Below are 23224 nucleotides of genomic sequence, written 5' to 3'. Positions count from 1 at the left end.
AGTGGGTCCTTAAGTCAGACCAGTTGAGATTGGCTGGGTTGGAAAATAGATCCGACTGTGAGTATTTGTGGTAACGTGGATCTTGAAAGGAATGGGCCCCACCAGGCTGTACTTGCCCATGACACATCGCCGAAAAGATTGCTCCCATGACCGTTGTTTTTAAGGTATCTAACCAACCAACGTGTTTTTTTCTTGAACGCGCCCACAGCCTGTTGGCCACAGTTACCTGTAAATGACATTTTTTGGTCAGAGTAAATTACTTACCGTTTTTATGCACGCATCTAAATACAGTACATTTTATCAAATTACACTTTGTTCAATATAGACAACTGATAACAAAACATTGATTTTTGGACAGCAGGCGGTCGAAAGTAATTAGTTTCCCGAGCAGTACATGGGGGGGGGGATTTTTTTTAAGGGTAATTGTTCTATTTTCTTTATTAATTATCCATTATCCGTTATTGGTAAGTTCATAATATGCTACAAAGCCAAGGAGCCGGGACTCTTACTCTCAGCCAAAAGGCCAAGCTAAGGTCCTAGCCTAAAAGCCTTGCTGCGATCATTGCGAATGCACCGTTCCCGGAGGTACTGCAATACCGGGCCGATGCGTGGAGTGGACAGAGCAAGCTCTTATTCCATCTCCGGATTGCAAAAATCAATCGTCACATGCCGTGAGCAGTTCAACGACCACAGCCTCGTAATCTACATGTACGGTATGAATGCAACACAAGTTGCACCACAAAGCTTTTACGCGACAGAGTTTACGTTCCAGCTGCATCTCCGCCCGACCGCGACGCTCTTGTGTAATGAAACGAACAAACCCGGTCGGCATATCTTGAGCTTCCAAGAACACTGCATTTTTGTGTCTTCGTCTTTGCACAGACGCTTCTTTCTCGAGACGAGTGACAGCAGAGAAACCCGGAAGACACCGACAGACAGTCTGACTATTCAATTGAGAAAGGAGGGCACCATGAACCGCTTTAAGATCTCCAAATTCAAAAACACCACTCCAAAAATCGCAAAGAAGGATGTGAGTATAGGGTACTAGCTTGAGCCGTTCGTTTGTTTTGGAGCTTTAGCATCGCCGCAGGACACTAATAAAATGTGGTGGGTGGGGATTGGAATCTGAGTGAGGGAACTGCCTGCTTGTTTGGTGAATTCAACTTCCTGCATTGGAGGTGATTGTACGCCACTCTCTTCCTCACTGACCGGCGTTTTTTTTCCTTCAATCAATGTAAAGCTATCTCTGCCATTGCAATCCGATATTCCCTGTCAGGATTGTGTTTGGATCCGTTATGAAAACTGATTTATGTCAGATTGCAACGCCGGCAGCTTTCCTCGATGCATTCTAATCTGTAATAATGGGTCCAAAATCCCAGGAATGAAAAAGAGGTGCAGCATTTCTTCATTCGCAATGTAGTGTCTAAAAGACAGCAGGTGGCGCTCTGTGACTGCTTCAAAGTCGTGTAAATACAACGTCAGTAAAGCGCACGAGTTATGTCAAAGCTCAGAGTGGATGCGTGCCTATGGAATAATAGTGCATTACTTTTGAAAGTGCATACGGGTCAACTTATACGTTTTTACCGTTTATTTGCTGTTAACAGTGTCAATAAAATTGTTCAAACCAAAAAAATGTTATAGGTTTTTAGTCATTTTAAATTGTGCACGCCGTACAAAAATTTTCCACCCATCAATTTTCTGCACTGCTTCTCCTCAGTAGGGTCGCGGGGGTTCTGGATCCCATCCCAGCCAATTTGCAGTGGGCAGGGGACACCCTGAACTGTTTGCAAGCCACTTGCAGGGCACAAGTCCCTCGCTCATTCATGCCTAGGGACAATTTGCACTCGCCAATTACCCTGCCATGCATGTTTTTTGGGATGTGGGAAGAAACCAATGTTGCCTGAATAAAACCTACACAGGCACAGGAAGAACATGTAAACTCCACACAGGGCGCACTTTGACCGCTCACACGCCAACCATTCATCCACAGTGCTGCCAAACAAGAATTATTGTACATGACATTTTCTGGGGGGGAAATACATTTACAAAACACTTTTATTTTGTTTGTTTTTGTTAGACTGATCTTGTCTTGTCTACAATCGGTTCTAACCTAGATAGTCTTTATCGCTGTTAGAAAATGACAACATCGTAGATTGCTAAAATAGCCGATGTACGCTAGCAAATGTTATCCTCGATCAAGCATCTTTTTGGTAAATGCAATAAATGTGTTTACATAAGTAATTTTGTTTTTTATTTTACATAGTCTTTCTTGCTGTGGTGTGTTTGAAAGGTTTATTTTCGCTTAATAAGGGGAAATCCAATCATTAAAAAAAGGGCGCATTTGGTTGAGTTTGACATCTATGCAATTGTACAATTAAGAGTTGAGTAACTTCATATAGATTGTTGTGCATTTTACCATGTAAAGTAGTATGATTAAAAAAAAAACTAAATGCTCTCTGCATGGTTACATAGCACACACTTCCACTTTCTCAGCACTTGGCTCATCCACAGGAACTTCAATGTCAGCTCAATCCTTCCTGTTCTCTTTTCATTTCATTGCTTATGGTATTGGGGTTTTTCACACAAATCATACCAAACAATCTCAGGCAGTGCCTGTATTACATGCAGCTTTACCAAATTCACCATCCAATATCACCTAAAACTATCATGTTACAAGTCACTGACGCTTTACAAAATTGCTATGAAAAAGGCACACGTTTAATATACGTCATCAGAAGCAGTTCAGAATCTGCTTTCAAGTCATATCACGGTAATGATGCTATACAGAGGTACAACAAACATGATTTTCATGTTTATCTTCAGAAAAAGTTTAGACTATTTTACCTTAATCGAACAAGAAATTCTATTGAACAGCAGTGTACTTGTTAGTTAGGCTGGTTATTATAATGTATTTATAGGTTCCACATCTTGATCTAAATATTTTTTTAAAAAACAAATGACCTATTACATGTTCAAGGGATTGTAAAATTGTCCTTTTGAGGACGATTTTCAGAACTAACTGAATAAAGAAACAGTTACTCCTGTGCTAGCCATACAAGCAATTAAAAAAACAAACATGCTCGTGTTCAAAATGGATGTACCCGAAGAGGAAACACTACCAAATTATTAGAATACAATCCATTATTGTGTAATCTAACCAACTAGTATTATTACATCTGCTCAAAAATATGACAAGTTTTCCATTCACAATACATGCTTATACAGCTTAATACATTTTTGTAACATGTGCTTCTTGGAATTCCAGGGATGGATCAACGATGTCCGTGCCGGATCCTTCACCTGCCAGGGAAACCACATCAAGGCAAGCACTAAGCTAATTGCCTTCAACACAGAGCAAGCAGGTAAAAACTCCTTTTTGCACACATGGTTATTTTTATGCACATTAAGGTCAAGTGAGGACACTTGACTTTAACTCAGTTTGTTTGGGCTTTTTATTCAGGAACACTAGAAAAACTTCATCCACTCATTTGGAAAAGGAAAGAAAAATGTACACAAAACAGTTGCACATTACAATTATATAATACTTATGCATGTTCCCAAAGGGAGTAGGCTGAAGCTGAAGCTTTTAAGTGCCTACCCATATTCAATTTTTTCTCACTAGAAGACGTCCTGAAAAATCAAAACAACAAAACAAACTCATGGTAATTTATAATGGGAAGAACTTGCAACTGAAAATATACGCTACATTTTTACACAATACCTATATGGGGAGAGATTGGTCTCAAAAAGAAATGTCCAGATTTACTGAATATTTAATAATGTAATGTATTAATAAATGTACACACAAAATTCCAAATTGGATATATAAATGACAGATATCTTTGTGGCGCTGCAAAATACACAATTCTCACTAGATTTTGTCTTTTAATGGAATTGGAGGTATTGGTTTTTGAAAGTCCTTAAAAGTGCTTGATTTTGGCCTCAAAAAGGTGCATGAACCCTGATAAATGATAACCTGTCTTTTTTATCAAACACCTATATGGGAGAGATTTGTCTCGTAAACAAAAGTTTTCTAGATTTCATTATCGTACGTCTTAGTAAATGCACATGCAAAATTAAAGATCACATAAATAAATCAAAGATACCTTTGTGGATCTTCAAAATTCATGATTCACACTGGATTTTTTTCTTTTAGTGGTACTGGAGAAATTCTTCTGGCTACTAAAAACTGTACAAACCCTGATAAATGAATACCTTTTTGATTGTCACATCGGCTTTTCAATGTTCTACAAGAGAATTGGACATTGAATTTATGGATTCCTCTTAGATGAGTGTCGACTCTGTAGAAAAGCAACTTTTCAATATTTGTTGGGAGTTGATTAGGTAAAGTGGCACTGAGGTGTTTATTCTGTGTGTGCCTTTAGTTGTATTTAACCGATTAGCAGGAAAAAAAGACAATAAAAATATGACTTGTTTTTGTGTGACTAATTTGTTTGCAGGGGGCGGCATGCTGGGTCTAACATCTGTGAAACCTGCTTCAAATGGACAATGGCACATCTCTCAACTCTCCTGTCATTCCGGTACTTTTGAGCAATGTGTCAAAAAATCAAATGAGCATTGTGGTAAAGTATAGTGTTACGAGACAAAACGTCTGCATACTGGATTTGTCTCATTTCTCCATCAGATCTGGTAACAGACTTGGACTTTTCTCCATTCGATGACAGTCTCCTGGCAACATGTTCCGCGGATAAAACGGTGAGATCCTCCTGTGCATATTTTTCTTTTCCCCTCATCATGTGTGGACTGTGGACCTTAGATAGTTTTCCACGAGTATCCCAGCTGGCTCTTCAGCTTTGTTGCTCCTTTTGGCAACTCCCCGTTAACAATTTGAGACACATTGCTTCATGTTATTTAAACTGCTTCTTTTGCTGCCTTTAACTCTTGGCTGCAGGTGTTCTGGCTTTTATTCTGGAAATCCACTATTTTTCAGACTCAGCAGCTTGGCAGGCTTCATTATGTTTAAATTTGAATCCACTCTAATTTCTCTCATGCAGGAATCCAAACCCCGTGTCTTTTTAATCCGGTGTCCTAAATTGTATAGCATTAGATGAACTAAATTTCAGGTTCCTGGAACATTTAGTACCGTCTGATATGGCTCAGAGTGACGATTTTAGCAACAAAGCAAATATAACATGTTAAATTTAGCGGTATTGTATGTTAGTATAATACATTGGAACACAATAAAAATATCATCGAATGGTAGAATTTCTTATGTCAGTCAGTTAGTGTTAAAACTGAGCAATTGAAATATTTTTGTATTATTTGTGGGCTTAGTAGGTATTAGAAGGATTGTTTTGATATCATTTTATCCTTCCTGGGAACACAATGCATACAATGATCTGGTTTCCTGTTTTTTTTTTAAAAATAAAAGAACAAATTGTACATTTAAAAAAGAAAACAGCAGTGGAATTAATGCAGATACATGTCTTGTTTTGCAGATTGTGTTTTAAAATACAGTAATTATTGGATTTTAAGGTTCAGCATTTGCCAATAGATTTAGTGGATTTTTTCCTCTGTTTTTCATTAACAATGTACTTCTCCAAATCTATTGTGTTTTGTGCCCTCTGTAAGTAGTTAAGTTCCGTAGGCCTTTTAACCTGTGTGAGGTGTTTTATTAAATTTACTGCCAAAACATCATCGCTATCTTAACTGCAAAAAGTCCTCTAATTATGGTAACAAAAGAGGAAAAAAGAAATAGAAAACAATGTGTTTCAAGTAGGGCAGCACGGCGGCGCAGTGGTTAGCGCGTGTGCAGGCACAGTTCTAAGGTCTCCTGTGTGGGTTCAAATCCAGCTACTGGACTTCCTGTGTGGAGTATGTATGTTCTCCCCGTGCTTGCATTGGTTTCCTCCGGGCACTCCGGTTTCCTCCCACATTCCAAAGACATGCATTTCAGGTGGATTGGCTGGTCCAAATTGTCCCTGTTTCAAGTAAAATAATGATGTTCCACGTGCGCAATTAGTTTTCTTTTTTTGACCATTTGGTTTATATATTTTGAAATTTTTCTTTTTTACAAAGATGAGAAAAATGGGCTTGTGTCTCATTTTAAATATGATTGTCTTATTTGCCCAGAAACCAAGTTCAAAATGGAGTAACATAAGAAAGGCTATATGAGCAAAAACCTTTGCCAGTGGAACAAGAATATTTTTTACATTGTTGTAGTGAAAACATTTGAGAAATGGCTGTCAAAAAAATTACGATTTGAGCAATATTTTGGTCAAAATTAAGCTTTTAATTTTTTGAATGTACAGTAGTTTGTTCAACTAATTTCCTGCCTGCCATGGGACTTTTTAAATACCCACATCATTCTGTATTCACCTTTTTATGTTTATGCCAGTTTTACCAAATGAGGGAATCAAATCTATAGTTTTTGCAAACAAAATTAAGCCGCTTCTCCCATTCACTCTGACTGTTTATACATGTTATAATAGGGCAATGATTACACGTAATTGTGGGTTTGCATCAATAAATTAATTCCAATTTAGGGATGAGTGTTATCTGCTTCTCCACTCATTTCCGTTTGCAAAATGTAATTGTCATTGGCAATGAATGAGTTAAAAAATAAATGTCCACAATGGACTTGAATCATTTGTTTGACTTATGGAGTATAGTCCCTTAAAATCATTGGCAAACAAATATGTGGACAGGTTTCATTACTTTTTATATTGTTATCTTTCAATACATCTGTGGAAAAAAAATGCTGACACTCCCTAAAACAGGGTTCGTACGGGTGCTTGAAATCCGTAAAAATGCTTGCATTTTAATATTGTTTTCATGGTTTGAAAACTGCTTAATATTTGGGTGAATTGCTAGTTAATGCCAAAATTGTTGTAAAGTTTCACAAAAAGTCTGCTTAAAAATGACGCTAACAATGCTTTCTTATTGCTTCCCTTTCCCTTTGCATTTCTTCTTCTGTTGGTATTAGTCTGTATGTCTGTGAAGCGTCATCACCCCCTATGGGTTGCACCAAGAGGACAGATGCATACTATACCTAAACACTATGAAATGTGTTTTAGTGCAAGGATTACCTATCAATTATGGGCATTTTCTATGGGCAATGAAAAAAAAATAAGGTAGCCTTTGCGAGTGAATGAATTATTATGGGAAGAACGTCCTTCAAATGTAAATATACCCAGATATATTCAGGATTTACTCAAGATCTAAAAATCATGTGTCTTAACAAGGGCACATGCCATCCATCCATCCATTGTCTTCCGCTTATCCGAGGTCGGGTCGCGGGGGCAGCAGCGTTAAAAGGGAAGCCCAGACGTCCCTATCCCCAGCCACTTCCTCCAGCTCATCCGACGGGACCCCGAGGCGTTCCCAAGCCAGCCGAGAGACATAGTCTCTCCAACGTGTCCTGGGCCGCCCCCGGGGCCTCCTGCCGGTGGGACATGCCCGGAACACCTCCCGAGGGAGGCGTCCAGGAGGCATCCTTATTAGATGCCCGAGCCACCTCAACTGGCTCCTCTCAACGCGGAGGAGCAGTGGCTCTACTCCGAGTCCCTCCCGGATGACTGAGTTTCTCACCCTATCTCTAAGGGAGAACCCAGCCACCCTGCGGAGGAAACTCATTTCGGCCGCTTGTATCCGGGATCGAGTTCTTTCGGTCATGACCCAAAGTTCATGACCATAGGTGAGGGTAGGAACGTAGATGGACTGGTAGATCGAGAGCTTTGCCTTTCGGCTCAGCTCCCTCTTCACCACGACAGACCGGTACAGGGTCCGAATGACGGCAGACGCTGCACCGACCCGTCTGTCGATCTCCCGTTCCATCCTACCCTCACTCGTGAACAAGACCCCAAGATACTTGAACTCCTCCACTTGGGGCAAGACCTCCTCCCCGACACGGAGGGAGCATACCACCCTTTTCCGACTGAGAACCATGGCCTCGGACTTGGAGGTGCTGATCCCCATCCCGGCCGCTTCACACTCGGTTGCGAATCGCTCCAGCGAGAGCTGAAGATCACGGGCTGAGGAAGCCAACAGCACCACGTCATCTGCAAAAAGCAGTGACGCAATGCTGAGGCCCCCAAACCGGACTCCATCCCCGCCAAGGCTGCGCCTAGAAATTCTGTCCATAAAAGTTATGAACAGAATCGGTGACAAAGGGCAGCCCTGGCGGAGCCCAACCCTCACCGGGAACGAATCCGACTTATTGCCGGCAATGCGGACCAGACTCTGGCACCGGGCATACAGGGACCGCACAGCCCGGATAAGACTGTGCGGTACCCCATACTCCCGAAGCACCCCCCACAGGGCCTCCCGAGGAACACGGTCGAATGCCTTCTCCAAGTCCACAAAACACATGTAGACCGGACAGGCAAATTCCCATGCACCCTCAAAGACCCTGAAGAGTGTATAGAGCTGGTCCAGTGTTCCACGGCCAGGACGAAAACCACACTGTTCCTCCTGAATCCGAGATTCGACTTCCTGGCGGACCCTCCTCTCCAGTACCCCTGAATAGACCTTACCAGGGAGGCTGAGAAGTGTGATTCCCCTGTAGTTGGAACACACTCTCCGGTCCCCCTTCTTAAAGACGGGAACCACCACCCCAGTCTGCCAGTCCAGAGGCACTGTCCCCGATGTCCACGCGATGTTGCAGAGGCGCGTCAACCATGACACGCCCACAACATCCAGAGCCTTAATGAAGTCTGGGCGGATCTCATCGACCCCCGGGGCCCTGCCACCGAGGAGTTTTTTGACAACCTCGGTGACTTCAACCCCAGTGATACGAGAGCCCAACCCAGAGTCCTCAGGCTCTGCTTCCCCAGAGGAAGACGTGCCGGTGGAATTGAGGAGGTCTTCGAAGTACTCCGCCCACCGATTCACAACGTCCCGGGTCGAGGTCAGCAGCGCCCCATCGGCACTATACACAGTGTCGATGGCACACCGCTTCCTCCCCCTAAGACGTCGGATGGTGGACCAGAATTTCCTCGAAGCCGTTCGGAAGTCGGCTTCCATGGCCTCGCCAAACTCCTCCCATGCCCGAGTTTTTGCCTCGGCAACCGCCAAAGCCGCATTCCGCTTGGCCAGCCGATACCTGCCAGCTGCTTCCAGAGTCCCACAGGCCAGGAAGGCCCGATAAGACTCCTTCTTCAGCTTGACGGCATCCCTCACCGCCGGTGACCACCAACGGGTCTGAGGGTTGCCACCGCGGCAGGCACCGACTACCTTGCGGCCACAGCTCCGATCAGCCGCCTCGACAATGGAGGCGCGGAACATGGTCCACTCGGACTCAATGTCCCCCGCCTCCCTCGGGACATGGGCGAAGTTCTGCCGGAGGTGTGAATTGAAACTTCTTCTGACAGGAGATTCTGCCAGCCGTTCCCAACAGACCCTCACAACACGCTTGGGTCTGCCGGGTCGGGCCGGCATCTTCCCCCACCATCGAAGCCAACTCACCACCAGGTGGTGATCAGTTGACAGCTCCGCCCCTCTCTTCACCCGAGTGTCCAGAACATGCGGCCGCAGGTCCGACGAAACGATGACAAAGTCGATCATCGAACTACGGCCTAGGGTGTCCTGGTGCCAAGTGCACATATGGACACCCTTATGTCTGAAAATGGTGTTCATTATGGACAGACCATGACGAGCACAGAAGTCCAATAACGAAACACCACTCGGGTTCAGGTCAGGGGGGCCGTTCTTCCCAATCACGCCCTTCCAGGTCTCACTGTCATTGCCCACGTGAGCGTTGAAGTCTCCCAGCAGTACGAGGGAGTCCCCAGGGGGCGCGCTCTCAAGCACACCCTCTAAGGACCCCAAGAAGGTTGGGTACTCCGAACTGCTATTTGGTGCATAAGCACAAACAACAGTCAGGACCCGTCCCCCCACCCGAAGGCGGAGGGAGGCTACCCTCTCGTCTACCGGGGTGAACCCCAACGTACAGGCGCCGAGCCGTGGAGCAATTAATATGCCCACACCGGCTCTGCGCCTCTCACCACGGGCAACTCCAGAGTGGAAGAGAGTCCAACCCCTCTCGAGAGGACTGGTACCAGAGCCCAAGCCGTGCGTAGAGGTGAGTCCGACTATATCTAGTCGGAATTTCTCAACCTCACGCACCAACTCGGGCTCCTTCCCTGCCAGAGAGGTAACGTTCCATGTCCCAAAAGCCAGTTTCTGTAGCCGGGGATCGTCGCGCCAAGGACCCCTCCCTTGGCTGCTACCCAGCTCTCTGCGCACCCGACCCCTTTGGCCCCTCCTACAGGTGGTGAGCCCATGGGAAGAGGGTCCCACGTCGTCCCTTCGGGCTGTGCCCGGCCGGCCCCCGTGGGTAAGGGTCCGGCCACCAGGCGCTCGCCAGCGGACCCCACCTCCAGGCCTGGCTCCAGAAGGGGGCCCCGGTAACCCGCGTCCGGGCGAGGGAAATCGAGGACCAAAGTTTTCTCTTATCATTAGGGGTCTTCTGATCTGCGTTTTGTCTGGCCACTCACCTAGGACCTGTTTGCCATGGGTGACCCTACCAGGGGCTTAAAGCCCCCGACAACATAGCTCCTAGGATCATTGGGACACACAAACTCCTCCACCACGATAAGGTAGCAGATCAAGGAGGAGTGGCACATGCAATATTAAAAATCGTATATGTATATCGCAGATATATTTGTGGCTCTGCAAACATGATTCACTCAGTCTTTTTAAAATGTTACCAGAGAAATTGGAAAAATGATTTGAAAGTCCTTGAAAAATGGCTTCAATTTTCACAAAAAAGTGTACAATCCTTGTTTTTATATTGTTCATTTTCAATACTTCTAGGGAACAAATGGCCGACTCCCCAAGGAAATAAAAATCTTATTGAAATTGGTCTTACTTGACTTGTTCTCTCTCTGTGTGCACAGGTGAAGCTATGGCGATTGGTTGATCCAGAACTGCAACAGACCTTGGAACCCCAGCTCACTCTTGGACCCAACTTTGGAAGGCTGGAGGTGATACTCTTTCACCCGACCTCTTCTGAGCTGCTAGCCATTGGCGCCACAAAGGGCCTGCTTATTTGGGACACCAACCGGCAGGATAAGCCACTCGCAGGTAATCTCGGCATGTGTGATGTGTATAGTGTGGTGGTAGATTTGTGTCTTTATTATTCATTCCTCCAAAACATTATTTCAATCAAAGAAAATATTTTCAAACAAAAAAAAAAACATTCAATCAAAAAAATCCAACAGTTTCAAAGAAAAGTGTTGTAATGCAAAAACACTCAAAAAATTGCATTTTAACCTTTTTTTTAATTAAAAATGTTTTATTTGGTTGAAGTATTTTCTGTGTTTGGGCCATGTTTTTGTAATGACATTTGTCTTTATTATTGAATCAAGGCAGTTCATATTTATTTGTATACCCCTTAATCACAAGAATGCTCAAAAGGCTGCACAGACTACATATAACTACAACAGGTTTCTACTTAGCGGCTTTTGAGTAGTGTGGGGCCTTTTTTAAATGCAAGCCCTGCGAAATGATGAATTACTGTGTTTAAATGTAGACTTAGCTTCTCTTAATACCCAAATATACTTGACTTACAAAAAGAGGCACTGCAGGAGAAGGAGCAATTAACTGTTAGGCCTAATGTTAACCACATGAACTGTAAATAAATGGGGCAAATGTGAGCGTTGAATTTAAGGTAAAAGTGTGCTTAATTTTGGGTCTTTTTGTTTGTAAAATTATTTTTGTAGCACACTGTGCCTAGAGAAAATAATCATCTTGCACAATACCCAGAAATGGAGAAGGAGAGCTTCGAGCCCATGGACAAAATGGATGTGGCGTGTTTCGGCTAAGTGTTAGTTTGCATGCTCTCAAGATTGAACAAGCCAAGAAAAATTGGGGGGTTTGCTGCTTGACTTCAAATGTTTTAAGTATAAAAAGGTTATGTTCATTTTATATATATATTTTTTTGTGTACCTAGAAATATTTTAATGAGTGTTTCCTGTGTTTTTACAGCGATGTGTCGAATGATGATCTTTTTTTAAATATTGAAAAAAATAAAGGTTTTTCCATCAAAATATATATTTTCAAAGAAAAAAAGGTTTGAATGCAAAAATAATAATAGTAAAAAAATAATTCGATGTGTTTTATTTTAAATGGATTTTTTTTTAATGAATTGAAAACGTTTTGAAATCGTTTCATTTTCCCGATTGACACAAATACCTAGCAGTGGGCGTGTGCCTCCCCATTAGTCAGACACGTTTGAGTGACAAGTGTCTACACCAACTAAGACACACCATCACACAAATTACTCATTCTGAGCTAAGTTAGCAAGCTGTATGTACGATAATAACCAATTGTTTTAAAATGGTTTCATGTAATTACCAACAACTCCAGCACCGCTTGCTGACAACCATGACTTGTTTGTCAGAAAGACGTCGTTGTTGTAAACACTTGTCACTCAAACATGTCTGACCAATGGGGAAGCACCTGCCTACTGCAGGATATTTGTGCCGAAATGATTCAATCGAAAAAAATATTGATTTCAAAACTTTTTTTCACCCAAAAAAAGTTCAATTACGAATGACTTTTTTATTTGAAGTGAAGGTTTTTTGTTTGAAAATAATTTTTTGGATTGAATAATTATGACACAAATCTACCTCCATAGTGTCATATACAATCAGTAGCCATCCAGGAGCTACACTGTTGGGACTAAATCATTGAGACTGTAAAAAAGAGTTTGGCTTACACCTTTAATTTTTAGTCTGCTGAAATCTGATCAGAATATTAGTGTGTCCCAATACTTTTCTCCATATGTTTGTCTTGCATTCTATGTTGCATTGTTGTGAGTTTGTATGTGACTCCAGGAAAGAACTTGGGGTTGTCCTGTTTTGTTGTTTTCTTTTGGTCTTGCCTGTGTTTTTTTTTCCGAGTGACGCCGGCCCGTGTTTCCCAGCCCTATGGCTCAACGTTTGAAAGCAGCAGAGGTAAACATTTAGTTTTGCAAATCCTTACTGCCTCCTCTGAACACTCATCACCTGCACTGGCCTACAAGATGTATTCAGTACAGCCATTGCAAAGCCTCTTTTACACAGGAGCCCTAACATTTAAAAAAGCCATTTAACATCACCTGGAACGCCGGCCATGACGTAATTGAAATTTACCTCCGATTGCTTTCAAGAAAAAAAGGCATCACAGTGTAAAAGGGGTGACAGATATGTTATGTGCTCCCTCATTTCATAACAACTAGCTGATAATCACTCCTTTCTTCCATAGTGTTTTGGTAAATTGTTTAATATCACAAGTTTTCCTATGAATTCCCTTTTTTTGTACCTTAAAGGTGACATATTATGCATTTTCCCATAACTGTTAATCCCATTGTGTCTGAATTGAATCTCTTGTTTAAACCAGATCTTCTATGGGCTTCTATGACATTCTAACGCGAAGAAAGATTGAAATGTCATGGTGTCACGGTATCGCTGTATTTCTCTCTATTTCTTTACTACATATATACACTAATTCACTGAGGATGTTTAAATATTTTATTATTTTATATTTGGCTTTTGTAGAATTTTTTCCTTTTAGATATTTATTTTATTTCCAAAGAAAGGTAACCTAAAAAATGAAGCTTGAAATTTAATTCATACAATATTTTTAAAGAATATTGTTAGTATGTTTTTTAAAGGCAGTGTCCTTAACTTTTAAAATTCTACTTGCTGACACCATCTTTTGGCTGAAATCATCATTGCAGCCTCTGTAAAACTGCTTGTCCGGCTCGTACACGTACGTGTCTATCTTATCTTGGCACCTATATAGTCATTTATTACATATTGGAACCATCAACAATTTATTGAGGTGTAAAAACAATGATTCATCTAAGTAGTTGAATTATTTATTTCCTTTTAACTTTGTTTTTAAACATTACATTTTCCTTACAATGAAAATGCACATTAAGTTCAAACGCTGGTTTCTCTACTTTGCCGGTCATGGCCTTCGTGATTGTGCTGGATACTCTTATCTCTTGAAAGTGTCTCTGGAGAAAATATCTGACTTCCTTAAGTGTCTTTGAGAGAAAGTGTTTGTGTTAATTGGCCAAAGTTAAGCAAGTTGGTGTTTCACAAGTGAGTAGTTTTTGCCTATTTTAATGGAATCATAAAAGATTGACTCTGTTGTTCAGTTTTTTTTACTAAGTCCATAACAGACCTCTCCCAAATTTTACATCTAAGTCCTAAAACCTTTTTCCCATGATATGTCCCCCTTATGATGAAGTCTGGAGTGTGCTAATAATGCATGTCAACTCTTCACATGGCAAAAGCATTTTATGCTTGTTTGCTATGCTCACCAACGAATGCTGTCTTTCTCAGGCTGAAAGAAACTGTCCCCTTATTATGTATTTTATGCTTATGTATCTCTTCGTTTTGCCCCAACTTAGCACGAATGCCATGTTTGTCAAAAGCTGCCCAACATGCTCATAATGCTGATGATGTTTTGTTATGACCTCAGTTCTGGAGGAGCATGCTGAGCAGCTGCAGAGTCTGAGCTGGAAACGGGATGGTTCACTGCTGGCGTCCACCTGCAAGGTGAGAACAAGTGGCCTCAAGATTCTTTCTTGTTTATAACCAAACTTTGCAACTTAAGTACACATACCAAATTTGCAAAAGGCAGAAGACCTGGATCAATTCGACCAATGCATATGTAATCAGCAAATTTTCAGCTTTATTTATAAAATCATCTTTTATCTTTTATTTATTTATTTATTCATTTTTATTCTCCCAGTAAAATGTGAACTTGGATTGCCACGTCCAATTTCGTTGTCACTGTATGTTCAACCCATTTTGTATCAATGATAATAAAGGTGTATTCTATTATATTATATTAGATTAGATTATATTTATTCATATTGCCTCTAGGAGTTTACAATGTAATCATCGTATAATGGCAAATGATTGCATCGGATGTTTTTTTTTTTTTTTTTTTACTTGCCAGCAACAAAAAGCAATTTAATGCACTTGACATTATTAAAAGTACACAATATAAAGAATAATATTTGCATATAAAGCAGATGAAGACAATTCAAAATCAAAGAAACAAAATGTTTAAAAAAAAAAAAAGTAATTTCATATGCATAAGGAAAAACAACCTACTGTTATTTTTATAGATGTTTACATCTTAATATTTAAAGTAATTAAAACACATTTCCAGTGCATCATTTCAGACAGCAGTATAATTATTTTCTATTGATACTTCAAAACCATTTGCTGTTGTGTTTTTTGTATTAATATTTTTGCGTGTGTAAATAATACTTAGAATACATAAATATAACTAATGCTGGAGGTCAGTAGTTTAAAAATGTTCCACAATTCAAATTAAGCTTGCCATTTGTTGAATTTTCACTATACTGCCGTTAGATGTAGCCAGTGAGCCACAATAATTGATGCCTTTGGTAGATTAAGGGACAAAGTTTTTAACACATCTCTTGCAAGGGCTTCACGTACTTCTTAAGTGAAGCACTGGATTCAAACATCTGGAAGAGTGGAAAAGAGCATGCATGAGTTATTGTCAATTCAGGATTTTCTTTGGTTTGACCTTACGCGACTCCACCACTCTTGGTCTACATGTTATGACTAAACTAATCTGCAAGACTGAAAATATTTGTGTGTGTGAGTTTTTTGAATTTGTCCACGTGGCCCTTAATCAATCACCTCACTCGCAGGGATTTCCACTTATTATTAAAGTTTTAGAAGGTGGGAGTTCTGGTGTGTTTTTATTGCCAGCGAGCAGGAGAGTGACTGGGCTCAATGTGAAAGTTAAAATAGTAGGTGAAGAACACTTTTCATTCGTTGGAAATAGTTGCTAGCATAGTTCTGGTCATGCTAGTGTGAAGCAAATGAAAATCCAAGCTTAGCGATCTGAGTCATTAACTCTAGTACAGAAACACTAAATGCTGATTGAAGTTCCATTTTGTTCTCATCCATTCCATCCTTTTTTTTGCACCGCTTATCCTCACTAGGGTCGTGGGGGCCCTAGAGCGCATCCCAGCTATCTTCGGTCAACGGGCAGAGGACTCCTTGAACTGGTTGCCAGCCAGTTGCGGGGCACACAGGGACAGACAATTCGCTCGCTCATTCAATCCTGGGGACAATTTGGACCGGCCAATTAACCTGACATGCATGTTTTTGGAATGCGGGATGAGACAGGAGTGCCCGGAAGAAACGCACGCAGGCACGGGGAGAACATGCAAACTCCGCACGGAGAGGCTGGTAGCTGGAATTGAACTCTGGTACCTATGTACTGTAGGCCTGAGGCTGACCACTCGGCCTCTGTGCCACCCCATTGATTCCCCTTTAGGTATAATTAGATTTTGCAACTGAAATATTGGCCTATGCTTCTCTTAATATCGTGCCGACTGTAATAAACCTCTGCATCGTCCACATACATTAAGTGACAGTAAGAAAGTATTCCTCAAATAATAGTTGTGTCATTGACTTTTTAGTATCATCTCAAATAGTAGCCTCCACTGTTATAGAGAACATGTCTTGATTAGTTCCTTCTTCCATTTGATACTTGAATTTATTATTTATCTTGGACAATGTTTCTTCTGCTTAAAATGCCCTCACTTTTGGTTGACATTAACTGTCTTGTAATCTCTACAAGCATCACTCAATTTAATGAATTTTCCATTTTCCCTTCTATACCAATTTACATTGAAAACAGTATTTCTTAGTTATGACATGTAAATCTATGTACGTATTTACTTGGGCCAGACTGTGGAACTTCACACAAATCCTGGGTGATATTGATTGACGTAAAAATGGGTGCAGATGTGAAATTGAGTGACGCATGATAGTCTTAATAGCCCTATAATCCAAATAAACATTGGTCTGAAAATGTAACACATGTGTCTGTTAATAGATCCTATTGTCAGGCTAAACACCTTGTTTGTCTTTGCTGTGACATGGAACAAATTATTCATCACCATCACAGGTCACGTTCCAATCATGACGTTTAGTCTGATGGGGTAATCATCATCATCCGCAGTTAGCCTGGATGAAGAAAACACCTGAAAGAACTCTGTGTAGTGTAACATGAGCCGAGATCAGAGCTTGAGGCTGCAGGACCACCGAGATTGTCCCGTGTCATTTAACCCAAATGCCTATTTTAAACTCTGCAATCCGGCTTATTAAAGCAAATAGGGCTTGTGCACATGTGAGTCCAAGCCCCTTGGTGCTCCCATTGGGTAAACATTGGGGTGCAGGCCAGTATGAAAGGGGAGAAGGGGAGGGGCATGAAATGTAGGCTACCGCACGAGCAGGCACGGAAGGACCACAAAGGTCCTCTTTTGGATCTCCAGATCTTTACATTTCTGCAGTGTGACAAAGGGCCCATTCATTATTTGTTCAAATTTCTAAGTGGCTCTCCCAGCGATGTATTTTATTTTTAAGGTATGGTGAAGTAGATATGAAAATCCTCGCTTATGTCAAGTCACATGAGAAAGGCACACAAGATCCCAATCACTTTCGGGGTGTGTAACCTTGGGAGACAAGAACTGGCATCGAAGTTTGTTTGAGGTGCAAAGAGAAGCGCCTCTTGATTGAAGATTCCCCAGCCTCTGTTTGTGTGTGCGTGTTTGCATACAAGAGAAAGCTGTGTTCTGTAGAATAGAGAAAACTCATTAAGAAAGCGTGTGAATGAGGCCCTGTGGCTTTGGTTAAACAGCTGCTGCTTCCACACACTTGAACACCAATGTGTCATGATGCTGTTGTGGTTATGTTTCCTTAATGGACACATCTGTAAGTGAGCGAACCATCGTCGGAGTATTTGCACAGCCCAAGAGTTTTGGGTAGTCTAGAGATGGCAAACCAATCACAAGCTTAATTAATTGCCAGGTTTATGCTTTATCACATTAATGTTGCACATAAATTCGAGGCCTCTTTCGTCCAGCTTATGTACTTATGATGACTAGTACTGTATTGGGCACTTGTTACTGTAAAACAGTAATTAGTTATTTACTAGTTACTTCATTTAAAATTTTACTCCGTTACCCCCCAGATAACTAACACTATAAAGTAGCACATTGCTTTGAAAGTAACTATCTAGTTTAAAATTACCAAGACACTCCATATCCATTTTTTTCCTGATCTTCAAGCCACTCAAATAACTCTTCCATTTATGTCCAATACATATTTTTCTTCAGGCATGGTGTATTGCAAAATAATCATACTAGGGGCAGCACGGCAGAGGAGTGGGTAGCATGTCTGTGGCACAGTTCTGAGGTCATAAGATCAAAACCAGCTACCAACCTTCCTGTGTTGTTTGCATGTTCTCCCTGTGCTTGCGTGTGTTTCCTCCAGGCATTCCGGTTTCCTCCCACACTCCAAAAACATGCATGTCAGGTTAATTGGCCGGTCCAAATTGGCCCTGGGTGTGAATGAGCGAGTGAGTTGTCTGTCTCTGTGAGCACTGCGACTGTCTGGCAACCAGTTCATGGTGTCCCTGCCCACTGCCCAAAAATAGCTGGGATGGGCTCGAGCACCCCTGCGACCCTACTGAGGATAAGTCGTGCAGATAATGTGTGGATGGAATATCCAGGCAGAATGTCCAAAGACTGTGTAAACGTTCTTAGAAATGTTAATTTTGACAATTTATTGACACAATTCTCTCTGATAAGTCTCTCCCTTGTTAGACTTGTAAAAAAATTGCACACCTTCCAGGTAAATAGAAATATTGCCAATTAGGGGCCTCTTTTTTTAATTCGCAGGACACGTGTCAATTTAACATATTTTCTCAAATAATGTCATGCACTTTAAACATCAGACCCCATGTGATATTAATTTTCAAATGCATCCATCTAGAGGAGAAGAAATAGTATGATGCAACTTTTAGAGTGTGTCTGAGGCCAGAACATCAAGTAAATAAATGCGCCATGTTGAGGGAATATGGACGTCAGGAAATTAGTGTGTTGTTCAGGATTAGGTTAAAAATCCAAGGGCATTGTATATCCGGGTGGTCTTACTACACACACACACACACACAAAATGGCATTCCCTCGAGAATAACTAAAACACATACTTTCATAAAAATATTTGCATTTGACAAATTACAAAAGTACAGTCAACTGCCCTTTTATTCCTTATTTCTTCACTTATGAAAACTGATATCGCGCTTATGTCTCTGTTGCCTGCATCGGAGTCAAACGCAAAAAGTTGAGTGATACTGTTGATGTCACAGTGGCGGTCATGCCTGATTTCATTAGTTCCATTCCCTCCTAATCAGCTGGGATCGCTTCCTGATTGGCAGCTGTGATTGATACAAAATGGTTTTGGAACAGGCCGTAGCCCAAATGGAAGGGAGTTCACCAACAGGTCACCACATTGCTAATAAAATTAAATAAGTGCGATTTAACTGAAGGGATTAGAAACTTTCTCTGATGTTGGACATGCAGCTGCATAGTAGAAATTGTGACTTTCAGACCCTACCTCGAACTAAGCAAAGTGACAATTGTTTCATATAAACTCTCAGATCTTAAATGCAGACAGGATGCTAAGTACCATACACTGATATAGTTGAAACCATCTGGCTTGATGCAATGTTGAAAATGTTTAGAGTTTAAATGCATCCTGGTTTCTATGTAGCTAATTCATGTGCGGAGGTGTTATGCAAACAAACATATACTTTAAATCTGAGCTTTTTCTTAATAACAAACGCAATGATGATATGAAGCGTCACATATCATTAACTCTGAGCCTATAGTTAAAAATACATATTAAATAACAAAAAAACACGTTCATATCATAATCCTTTCTTATTAGCCTCTTTGCTCATGTTGGCGCGAAGTAGGATTTCTGAACTGTATTTGCTCATTAACACAAAAGTGTTTTGACAATAACAATACTCAGGGAACTATATTGCCTAGCTTAAAGCATCTCATATTTATATGCTCACTATTTTTTTATATTGTGATTGTGTTTATTGTTAAGATGATTTACTTTTGTGCCTCCAGGACAAGATGCTGCGAGTGTTTGACCCGAGAACCCAGCTGAAAGCAGTTCAGGTGAGCAGCGGTTTTCAAACTTTGTATCACATCCGAAATGGAAAATAGAACTAAAAAAATCGGTTTATCTTATCAATTTATGCCACACACCGCACTCCCTTTACTTGATGAGTATCTTGCCCACCCATGTTTTAAAACTCCATTTAATGAGACTGGGCCTGCAACTTGCTAGCAAACAGTTCAGGGTGTTTACTGATCACTTTTTCTTTATTCTTGTGGTATTTTGACAACATTTATTCATATTATTCAGATAACAAGAATTGCTCTAAATTCTGCGAATGCATAATGTACATTGTTGCCATTTTATGATAGATATGCCTACAGTATTTTGGATAAGGAACAAGCCTGGTCACGGTAGTCAGCCTATTCCAAACCATACTGTGGCTGAATTAAACTGTACTTTTTGGGTGGAATTGTGGCTTTTGACTATTTTGCATGAAAATTGTCCAATCAAGAAAAGAAATACATTTCACTTCTTCATGACTTGACTTGACTTTCCAAAAAATTGGACATCCAAATAGGGCGACTGACTGAGTCAGCAAACAATGTCTGCCTGTGTTCTAGCCCTAGCCCTGTGGTGTCAATTAAAATCTAATTTTTATCAGGCTTGATATTCCTGCTTTGCTGAGCTTTTGCTTAATGAGGTGGCCTCTTCATTTTACATCTGTCCAAAATAAAAAATATCTGAAGTAGATCAGGTGCTGCACGACCGCTTGCTGTTAGTGCCATGTATCTTGAAACAGGCTGAAGTTGCTAGAGCACGGAAAATATGACAGGTCACATTGTTTCCAAGAGTGGAGGAGACTCAAGTAGTGATGTCTGTGTGATACTGCAGTGCTCATTATTACTGGCTGTAAGCAGAGTTGTGCAAACTCTGTCCCTTTTACATTTAGGATGAACTGCGACCTACCAATTGAACACTGCTCTTACTTCATGCTCAGTAAATTCTGCTTCAAGTCTAGAAGTCACGAGACACCATTACAGGTTTAGTTTCTTTGCACCTAAATTAAGTGCATTTCCGCATTCACCTTTACTGTCTTCTGTAAGTCAATCCAGGAAAGGTGTGTCCAAGATCCCAACACTTGGTCGGTGTCCCATTTACCCTGATGCGAATGTAATGAAACGAGGATGGTTCTATTCGGGAGGCTTGCTTTGAAATGGCGTTGGCTATCGCAGGTGTGGTAAATATGGTCTATAATTATGGCCTGCTCTTGCAGTATTTATGGGAAATAATTATGTGTTGGGTAATTTAGGTCTTGGACCGGAGGGCTAGTATATAGTGCATCTATAATCAGTGCAATGTGTTACAGCCTGGTCATACGTTTGTATTTAATGCCCGAACAATTTTAGGCTTTGACCCACATCTAAGAAAACGACGATGACGAAATCTGGTCCTGCTTAGTCTAAGCATGGGCCTCTCAAAGCCATGATGAGAAATCAAGATTACATTCGCAGTACCTAATAATTGCTAGCTACATATCATCAGCCACCAACTGCTGAGGGAATATAAACAGTATTCCATTCCAATTGGTCATCGTTTTCTCCAAGCCACCATGGTGAAAAACCATTTGGGGACCCAATACGGTAAAAGTTATCAATTTGATTAAATGCCGTGATTGCTTCACATTGCACAAAATACATTCAAAATACATTATCTTTCATTTTGGTTATTTTTAGGATATCTTTGCTTGTTTCTTGAGTAAAAGAATTTTTATCCTTTGAGAATTATCTGATATAGCAGATAGTACACAATATTTATATTTTTTCCTTTGAGATTAGGAAAATGAGACTTCAAATGACCAGACTGATTATTTTACTAGAATAAAAGTTTAAACTTCCATCCATCCATCCATCCATTGTCTTCCGCTTATCTGATGTCGGGTCGCGGGGGCAGCAGCGTTAAAAGGGAAGCCCAGACGTCCCTATCCCCAGCCACCTCCTCCAGCTCATCCCCGAGGCGTTCCCAAGCCAGCCGAGAGACGTAGTCTCTCCAACGTGTCCTGGGCCGCCCCCGGGGCCTCCTGCCAGTGGGACATGCCTGGAACACCTCCCGAGGGAGGCGTCCAGTAGGCATCCTTAGTAGATGCCCGAGCCACCTCAACTGGCTCCTCTCAACGCGGAGGAGCAGTGGCTCTACACCGAGTCCCTCCCGGATGACTGAGCTTCTCACCTTATCTCTAAGGGAGAACCCAGCCACCCTGCGGAGGAAACTCATTTCGGCCACTTGTATCCGGGATCGTGTTCTTTCGGTCATGACCATAGGTGAGGGTAGGAACGTAGATCGACCGGTAGATCGAGAGCTTTGCCTTTCGGCTCAGCTCCCTCTTCACCACGACGGACCGGTACAGGGTCCGAATGACGGCAGACGTTGCACCGACCCATCTGTCGATCTCCCGTTCCATCCTACCCTCACTCGTGAACAAGACCCCAAGATACTTGAACTCCTCCACTTGGGGCAAGACCTCCTCCCCGACCCGGAGGGAGCATACCACCCTTTTCCGACTGAGAACCATGGCCCCGGACTTGGAGGTGCTGATCCTCATCCCGGCCGCTTCACACTCTGCTGCAAATCGTTCCAACGAGAGCTGAAGATCACGGCCTGAGGAAGCCAACAGCACCACGTCATCTGCAAAAAGCAGTGACGCAATGCTGAGGCCCCCAAACCGGACTCCATCCCCGCCAAGGCTGCGCCTAGAAATTCTGTCCATAAAAGTTATGAACAGAATTGGTGACAAAGGGCAGCCCTGGCGGAGCCCAACCCTCACCGGGAACAAATCCGACTTACTGCGGACCAGACTCTGGCACCGGGCATACAGGGACCGCACAGCCCGGATAAGACTGTGCGGTACCCCATATTCCCGAAGCACCCCCCACAGGGCCTCCCGAGGAACACGGTCGAATGCCTTCTCCAAGTCCACAAAACACATGTAGACCGGACAGGCAAACTCCCATGCACCCTCAAAGACCCTGCAGAGTGTATAGAGCTGGTCCAGTGTTCCACGGCCAGGACGAAAACCACACTGTTCCTTCTGAATCCGAGATTCGACTTCCTGGCGGACCCTCCCCTCCAGTACCCCTGAATAGACCTTACCAGGGAGGCTGAGAAGTGTGATTCCCCTGTAGTTGGAACACACTCTGCGGTCCCCCTTTTTAAAGACGGGAACCACCACCCCAGTCTGCCAGTCCAGAGGCACTGTCCCCGATGTTCACGCGATGTTGCAGAGGCGTGTCAACCAGAAT

The 23224-nt window shown here is 42.1% G+C and overlaps 1 protein-coding gene and 1 pseudogene across 2 annotated transcripts in view; one reads left to right on the top strand and one right to left on the bottom strand.

The window, feature by feature from the left end:
* Window positions 1-570: 570 nt before the first annotated feature.
* On the bottom strand, window positions 571-660 carry LOC148374919 (U2 spliceosomal RNA; annotated as a pseudogene).
* Window positions 598-23224, top strand: part of coro7 (coronin 7) — a 129262-nt gene continuing 106635 nt past the window's right edge. The window contains exons 1-8 of one of the 2 annotated variants that reach the window (XM_088342432.1): window positions 598-713; window positions 883-1030; window positions 3266-3362; window positions 4461-4541; window positions 4646-4716; window positions 10860-11046; window positions 14437-14513; window positions 19934-19984. In XM_088342432.1, the coding sequence (XP_088198558.1) occupies window positions 971-1030; window positions 3266-3362; window positions 4461-4541; window positions 4646-4716; window positions 10860-11046; window positions 14437-14513; window positions 19934-19984 (624 nt within the window). In that variant the 5' untranslated portion in view covers window positions 598-713; window positions 883-970. Of the gene's footprint in view, window positions 804-882; window positions 1031-3265; window positions 3363-4460; window positions 4542-4645; window positions 4717-10859; window positions 11047-14436; window positions 14514-19933; window positions 19985-23224 lie in introns of both variants that reach the window. The other variant, XM_088342423.1, reaches the window with a different exon arrangement.

This window comes from Urocampus carinirostris, chromosome 1, assembly GCF_059441175.1.
Source record: "Urocampus carinirostris isolate Australia breed hairy pipefish chromosome 1, RoL_Ucar_1.0, whole genome shotgun sequence".
Taxonomy (NCBI): domain Eukaryota; kingdom Metazoa; phylum Chordata; class Actinopteri; order Syngnathiformes; family Syngnathidae; genus Urocampus; species Urocampus carinirostris.
Note: the sequence above shows the minus strand (reverse complement) of the source record. Positions and strands in the feature narration are given on the sequence as shown.